Source organism: Alosa sapidissima, chromosome 3 (genome assembly GCF_018492685.1).
Source record: "Alosa sapidissima isolate fAloSap1 chromosome 3, fAloSap1.pri, whole genome shotgun sequence".
NCBI lineage: Eukaryota > Metazoa > Chordata > Actinopteri > Clupeiformes > Clupeidae > Alosa > Alosa sapidissima.
In genome coordinates, this window is record NC_055959.1 from 3,816,026 (window position 1) to 3,824,653 (window position 8,628).

Here is an 8,628-nt window from a genome sequence, read left to right on the forward strand (position 1 = left end):
AGGTAGTCTTGTTTTCCCTTTTACATGAAAAATACTCTAGCGTTGGTGTGTTAGACTCGTTGCTGTCAGCTCCTATAATGTAGTGTGTGTGAATGTTAGATGTGTAATGTCTGATTTTGTAGTTGTTTGCGTTGACCATGTGGTGTATTTGTCAGCATGTGTAGTTTCTCTTTGGTAGGACCATGTGTTATCCCTGTGTTGTTGTGTGTGATAAACCCCGTTTGTGTATTGTGTGAGTGTTAGTGACTACCCTTGTGTGTGCATTATAATGGTGTCTATGACTTGGTCTGTGTTCCCTGCTTCTGCTCTAATAAAGACAACATGTCTCATCAATTGTTACAATACTTCTGAGGATCATTATTTCAATTGAAAGTCAAGCTGTGAAGTGTCCAGGAATGTGATTATCTGAAGAGGACACAGCAGCTCACCTTCGCCCCATAACATTACACATGTGGTATTAGTGCAGTTGAGATGCACCATTGAGGACCCGTTCAGGACAGAAGCGGATGGTATATTATTAATGGACTGTTCAGCATGACCTGTGGCTATGAAAGCCGAGACTGTCAAAAACAAGAGGATCAGAGGGGCCTACCACATTCTCTCTCTCCCTCTCTCTCTCACACTCACACACACACACACACAATGCCAGTCAGTGATTAACTGAGGGTATCTGTGAAAAGGTCTGTGAATTAATGTAATGCACATAATGAATTACACTGGCTTACTCAACACTGGTACTGGCTTATAAACCTGCTCAGGTCTGTCTATCAATATCAAACATCAAGGTGTGCAAACAGCATCCTAAGCCGATCATCACTCATTCTACTTAATGTTATCCTTTAGGCTACTCCGGGGCATACTCTTGTTTGAAATCCAAAGCGTTGGAAGGTAGTCGACGCCTCTCCCCACCCTCGTTCCTACACACAAAATACTGGACTGCATCAGAGGTTGGTCTTTTCTTTGAAACAGCTGCTAGACTAGAGGATAAATGTGTGGTGCTCCTAGCGTCGGTGCCTTGGAAACACACTGGGCACTTCACAACCTCTGCCACTTCCACCTCTATCTGACCGCCGCTTTTTAGAACAGACTCATCGCTTCTACGATTTCGTGGAAGCCGATGTCGAATATTTTTCACCCAGGTTAGGCACACTTCAATACAGCCGCGTCACGGTTGACCCGATGGTGTCATACATAAATAAGCAAAGAGCAGAGGACTAATCACAAGGCACAGTGCTCATCGTTGCGCCGACCCACGTAGGGGTAATCTGCGTCCGTGACTGGAATAAACGAAGCGCGCACGGCTGGTGATGAGGAGGATCGTCGCGCACGCTACACAGAGCGTTGACGGAATCTGTTTCGGGTCGTAAGAGACCTTCCAAATTAAGCCGCGTAGGGCAGCGGAGAGTGCGGGCAGCCGGAGTGGAGTTGTGGGTCGTTGGAAGACTGACATTACGGGGAAAATGCATCTTCTCAGTGCCATGTTCCTGCTACTGATGTTAGCCACCATGCCCTGTGAGGTAAGGTTTGCACGCGCGTGCTTCTCATTTTTAAAACAGTAATTTACTAACAGACCTTATCCTTAAAGACCGGCTTAACTGGACGTATGGTTGCAGAAGGTAAGTTCCTCATGGGAATGGCAAAACATGGGACTTACCCACAACACCAAAGTGTAACCATAGATCAATACAAGTGCAAGGGCAGGGGAATCTCAATGACCAGAACGCAGTTTTTTGCACAGAAGATGGATGGCCAGCCCTTTTTGTCTGAGTCCTTTGGTTGCAGAGAGGGACATCATAACGCAGTGCAGCCTTTTGTTATTTACATGACAACTACTGTGAGGTTGTCCAAAGGCAAAGTTCGTAGTGAGCAGGTTCTGTGGTAACAGCTTAAGCTCTGTGCTGTTTTAAGATCCGCCCGCTTGCGAAGGATATGCATAATAATAATATGATACCATAATGTGACTATCCCTGCTGTCTGTCTGTTTAATACTTAAGTGATTTCTGTAGTTGCATGCTCACACACGTGCCAGTGTTCATATCATTATAATTAATCTTGTGAGCTCTGCGGCCGGGGACTTTAGCCTCGGGTTGTGTGTTTGCAGCGCTGCAGGACTTGATGTAAGCGCAGCTCATGACGGAAAATGAAGTGACAATGACAAATTGAAGAGAAGGATATCCAGTCATTTGACCTAAAGTACCCCATTCTCTTCCATGTGCGTTTGCACAAAATCTTTGTAATTACTCGTGAATATGGTGCAAATACCATGTACGAGGGAGCTCTTGTAAGAGTCTTATAACACATTCAGGACCACGGACAGCGCTCAAATGTTGCACAGGTGCAGCGAATGATGTGCGTGCTAAACCGGTATTTCTTGAATATTTATTTCAAGCCGATTGACATTTAGGATCAGCGACCGACAAACGACCTACATTATGTGCACAGATAATCTTACGTCTATATCGAAGCAGGAATTTGTCTTGAAACTTATAGCGCCCTTGAAAGCTATTTAGCACGATACCGCTTTTGTAATACCCAGCGTGCAGTGGTGAAGTTGATGCGAAATGCACTTACCTTTCGCTGGGTGTAAAGTTACCCACACACAGACAGGGGAATGACATACAGTATGTGCTACCAAGATTAGAGGCCAAGGTGATCTGTCAATATAACCTTAGCTACCTGGTCGAGGTGTCCTTTTCTGAAGTTCACACCAAAGCTGAATGGCTACTCAACACCTCAGTTAACCCTAACGCACACCATTAAGCGCGAAGGCTCAGTCAAGTCATTAAATGGCAATGTTTTCAGAGGGTTAACTGGATTTGATACCGTACTGAAATATAAGCGAGATTATTTTCATCTCGGTCAGTGTTGGTTGGAAGCAGTTAGGCATTGATGTGTCTAGACAAGGTCGGTGAAACGACTCGGTGAATAGGTCAGTAAAACACTGTAACGCTTGCATACCTGTGGATTTGCAGTAACAGCAGCCGCGTGTATATTGTCACCACATGTGATATTGTTTCCCCACAGACAACATCTCGTAATTAGCCTTATGGGTTCGATTTGAAGCTAGTGCTACAGTTAAACATTTATGCGAAGATGGGAAAGCTATATCACCACCCATTTCCAAATGTTACCTTGCAGATAAAGAATTGATGAATACTTCTAGAGCGTCGCCAGACGGAAGAGAACACCTCCACGCCAGAGGGGCTGGAATATCTCCTCTCCTTCCAGCCGTGGCGCGAGCCAGTATTAAATATTCACGTTGCTTTAATGAGACAGATGCACCAGCTCGTCCACAGCGTGTGTTTGTTAAGTACCCACAATGCCCTCGGGCTCTTACTGCCAATGATACAGATGGGCACCTGCTCCACCTTGGCACGGGGTTTTTATGATGGCGTGGCACCGCAACGAGTTTTGCCAGATATCATAAATGTGTTTGCGCCCCCCCCCCCCCCCACACTCACTCACTCACTCTCTCACTCTATGCCAGCATACGCGTTCGTGCGTGTACGCACCGGTGCAATGTGCGGCTCTGTGTGTAACTGTCTGCAAGCCATTTCAGGCACGTCGTGGATTTTGAATAGCCGCATATCAAAGCATCAGAATGCAAGCGGATATGTTTCTGTTTGAGCAATGAAACTGAAGAAGCAAAATTGGCTGCAATTACACACTAATCGTGAGAGCATTCGCTCGATATGAATGGCATGAGATGCTATGAATACATTTTGTGTGAATCCGTATAGGCCCACTCACATTATTTCAAATGTGGTATTTCTCAACTGGTTCTGCAAATAAACTCTTCTCTTTTATATCTCAATTGAATGTGCGGTGTGTTCCAAAACCATCACATGCCCAATTGCGCCGATATAGAGACACTTAAAGAGCTGCTGTTTCCCTAAGTAGTTTGGAGAGGTGGTGATGGATTACAGCTCGGTCATCAATCGACTGCTGTTCAATGTGCTCTCAAAGGTAGTGACCCAAGAGAATGCTATTAGTGTGGTGGGGTTCTCTAATCAACTAGGAGGGGGAGAAGCGCTCACCTATACCAATCCATGTAACATGGATAGCTACATCAAAGTGATGAAAAAGGATTGGCTAAAAAATAGAGATGCATTTCAATTAATTATGGGATAGTATTAGATGTGCATTACATGGGATAGATACACATACATTAAATTAATATATTCATGAGAAGCAGTGAAAACCTGTCTGTCCAGGGCTGTCAGGGTGATTTTCACTTTATTTGATTTATGTCATGGTACATCTGTCATTAGTGAACCAGTGCTGGGTTTAGCCTTGGTGTCACAGATGTTCAAACTGAGCCATTAATCAATTAACATGACAATCTGCTGGTGAGGTCCAGAGAGACGTCTTGATTCCAAACCGCCCCACGACTGGCATAGACTCCCTGGGACGTTTCTGTGTTGTCACTGAGATTTGGGTTGTGTAGCAGCTGCTGGCTCTTGGTTTGCACTGTTTTGTGCACCAGATCTCTGCGGAGGGGGAGACACTGCTAATTGGATGTCAGGAAGAGAGAAAAAAAGTCTTAACGGGTTGTTCAAAGATGCTTTTCAGTTGTTTGACTAATCTGCACACAAGGGAGGTTGATCAAAGACAAACAGTTTAAAATTGTTTGGCCATGGAGTCTATTCTAAAAGCTCCCCATTTAGGGAAATGTGATAATGCTCTGGAAAAGAAACCTTGAGGTTTGTACAGAGCATCACTGTTCTATGAAAGCTGTTTCCTGCTCATGTACTGTATCTTAGAGCACACCTCAGTCATTTTGCCCCATTATTATGGCAATGTGAGCTCTCAAGTGAATCATGAACACATACTACTACGTCCTGTAGCCAACATTTTATTTTCATTTTAATATTGTCTTCTTACTGTGCAAGGATTTTTACGTACTGTATATGTACCTGTTTAAGTTAAAAATAAAAGATTGGTTTTGACTTGAGCTTCCTTAAAGTACATTTATTTAATGTAAGGCATATATTGTTCTTATCCTATCAATGAAAGTAATATCAAGCATTTAAACCCTTAGGGTACTATTTATAAATTGGGGTCAAATGACTTTATCATATCAGTGTCTTCTCTGCTCATGCTGAGTCTGTGCCATGCATACAGTACACTGTTGACGGAGGGTTATTCTACTACTGTAGGCATGGCGAACAGGAGTCAGGTGACATATAGCTGGCCCAATCAGTGTTTAGCGACATGACTCTGGTGCTGATTGGACAGGATGGAGTAGGGGGGCTAGGGGTTGGGGGAGGCCAGCTGCCTTGGCTCGGCCTCTTTTAGGAAAAATCACATGTCATGGAACTGGTGCCGCTCCAGTGGCAAGTGGCACGAGTGGCGTTTAAACCCCCTTTGTGAGAGTGCGAGCTGCCGAGAGTTAAATCCTCCTCTTTGTCTGCCAGCCAAAAGGCTATTACTCAACCATCTGACCAGCGGGGGAAAAAAAGATACAAAACACACACGACAAGATAATACATTTATCTCTACAAAAGCCCTGTCTTTTCAAAGTTTCCTCTATGGCAGTGAAAATGGCTTACTGTGAACTTGGCTGTTACTGTTGAGCCCCATCAATATTTACTGCCACAGCAGCGTGGGTGAAGAGTGGACGGAGTGGGCATTAATGTGCGCTCTCCTCACGCAGGTCCACTGGCGAGGATGCTAAGGGACCAACAAGACTCTGTTTGGCATGCGCTGGACGTCTGAGCAGATTGAAACTAATGAAAGGGCCTGGCCTGCTACCATGGGTACCAATCTGCCCATACGGGCAGCAGAGCACATCCATAATCTCTCAGTCACACAGACAAGTGGCATCCAACTAACTGGGCCTGTCTCTTCTAAAAAGAGGTCAAGAGAGGGTTGCCTTTCGTCGTCTTTCACTCTTTCAGACACTTACTCACTCACTCTCTCTTTCTTACATTTCTCTCTCCATCTTACACAAACTCTCCCTCTATCTATCTCTCTCCTGTCTGCAAATGTATGCATGCACAAGCAGATACTGAGGTGAACATAGAGTTCATACACACTCACACACACACACACACACACACACACACACACACACACTCTGCCCTTAGTTCTATATTTCAGCAACCACAAGCACAAAAAATTGCTGCATGCACAAAACAATAAACAGACAACCGACCCCCCACTAACATGCCCACACCCACACCCACGGCACCCACCAGCTGAAATCAGCAGAGGCTGCATGGGTGGGTGAAATCAGCAGAGGCTGCATGGGTGGGTGCCGGAGGGGTTTTGTTTTCCAGCGTTGGCATAAATATTGCACGTGGGCCCCCAGGCTAATGATTGCTTGTACTTGGGCCGGCCATTTGGCTGCTGATATACGATAGCGGCACTCCTAATCATGTTTCTGGCAACATGTGACTCCCAATCACAAGCAACGAGCAATAAATTAGCCACACGGGCCGCGACCTCCTTCGAGTGTGCCACCATTAGCATACGCTGGTAATGCATCCTAATGAGTGGGCGGAGGGGGAGGAGGGTGGAGGAGCCCAATGGGGACACGGTGGAGGCACTGTGGTGAATGGGATCTTCAGCAGCTGGTGGGGGCTTTGACCTAAAGCCTGTTAATGAGACTGACATTGTTTTGTTTGCAATGTAGGTGTGTGTGTGTGTGTGTGTTTTTGTGTGTATGCGTGCGTGCGTGAGTGTGCTATTGAGGCTAACAGGTGGTGTTTCTCTCTATCACCTGCCATGTCTAATGACACCGACCATGTGTGGAGAGTGAAATTCCAGTTCTTGTTTAACACAACATTACAACATAATTTGTGAATGCATATCATGCATTTGATTCAATTCAGGCAGTCAACAACACAAAGCCATAGACAGTTTTTGTAATATTTTTTTTTCCAAATTAGGAGATTGAAATGATCAAGGTTTAATCAACCATGAAATTCAATTGCAAGGTTGTGTACTTGTTCTGGTGATTGAGTAGTAGTTTATAGCATGTACTGTAGTCTTCACCAGAAAACATCTTGGGTACTTAAGTGACTAGTTAAGTGAGAGCAGAAGATGTCCATGCAATAAATAGCTGATTCCTTGTTAATCTTACAGTTTTTAGTTCCTGGTCAACAGGCCTTATTTAATGTCTGTAAGAAAATCTTTTAGGCTTGTGGATATTGAGCACACGTCCTGTGCGTGTGGCTTACTTGTATGGTGAATGAGTGACCTTGATTTGTGTGGTTGCACACCATGGAGGAGGGCTCTGCAGCCATGGTGTTTGTTTTTTTTAAGATATATTTTTTGGCCTTTTTGCTTTTATTCGGATAGGACAGTGAAGATAGACAGGAAGTGATTGAGAGAGAGAGAGATGGGATGAGATCGGGACATGAACGCAGGTCGGATTCGAATCTGGGTTCCCATGGGCACTTGGGCCTGTGCATGGTATAAGCCCCCGCCCTCGCCCCCGCCCCCCGCAAACAATCTTTCTGAGGCTGGCCTTCACATGACGGCTATGAGGCTGCACTCGCAGGGGGAAGTGCTTCATTACCACACACGCAGGGAGTGTGCAGAAAGGCACTGTTTTGGGCACACCATCACTATGAGGTATCCTATCTGACAGAAAAAAGAATGAAATGAAATGCAACCTATCTATTTCCATTTATTCTTCCGAACATTTTCATAATTCATAGATGTGTTTTAACGGTCAAAACACCTACCTGAATTTCATGCACAGGCATAAATATAGAAAGGTTTCAGCTGGGGCGTCTCCTGTGCGCTTCTATTTGCATAGGCAGGATTGCTGCTTTTCTCTTTGTATTTTGCTGAATATCCATGTAGGTACATACATTTGACTGTCTTTGTAAACTATATGATTTGGCAATGTAGTGACATGGTGAAAAAAATGGGGGGGGGGGGGGGGGGTAATTTGATTTATAGTTTAATACCGTGGGCAAGACACTGAAGCGCAAACATTGATGAGCCAATGCTCCCATATTCCACACGATAGCTGTATTACATGCATGAGAACTTTGCTTGCTGACAAACAAACTATAGGGCCCATGGACTTCTCTGGATATACTATATAGTGTTTACAACTGAGCAAAAACAAAATGAGACAAAACCTGACTGAGTGGTTCAGTCAGTGCAGCCGGCTGGCCTCTACTAACTCCCCAGCCTCCAGTGGGGCCGCCCGTCCAGCCCTGCATTGCGAGTCTGCCTCTCTTCTCTGCTCCACTGGTGCTCGGAGAGCCCTGTGTCCTGGACTGACCACATAATTGAGCACACTGCCCCCGCACTGACCACCAGGGACTCCTCCGCTCCCCCTGAGAGCTGCTGCGCTGCTCTGTCCTAGAGTAAGCATCACAGGGGCACATGAGCACTGAAGAGGCTGCCGGAGAGTAATGGAGGGGGTTGGGGGGTGTCCTGGTTTCCCCCAGCACCTTCAGCCCACTTCCCACGATTAAGGGCTGTGTGTGAGGCTTCTCTACTCTGCACTATTCTGGAGAGGCTACAAGGTTAGTTTGTGTAGCAGAAGTGCCCAGGACATCACAAAGGGACACTAGAACTCTGCCCACACACACACACACACACAAATATACACCCCATGGCTTCCCAAACACACTCTGGCCTTCTCTCGGCCTCCGAAACCTC

At 45.6% G+C, this 8,628-nt stretch overlaps 1 protein-coding gene across 1 annotated transcript in view; it reads left to right on the forward strand.

Annotated features, from left to right (window-relative positions):
• The first annotated feature begins 1,032 nt into the window (after positions 1 to 1,032).
• Positions 1,033 to 8,628, forward strand: part of olfm2a (olfactomedin 2a) — a 59,825-nt gene continuing 52,229 nt past the window's right edge. The window contains exon 1 of the mRNA XM_042086680.1: positions 1,033 to 1,517. Within this exon, the coding sequence (XP_041942614.1) occupies positions 1,461 to 1,517 (57 nt within the window). The 5' untranslated portion in view covers positions 1,033 to 1,460. The remainder of the gene's footprint in view (positions 1,518 to 8,628) is intronic.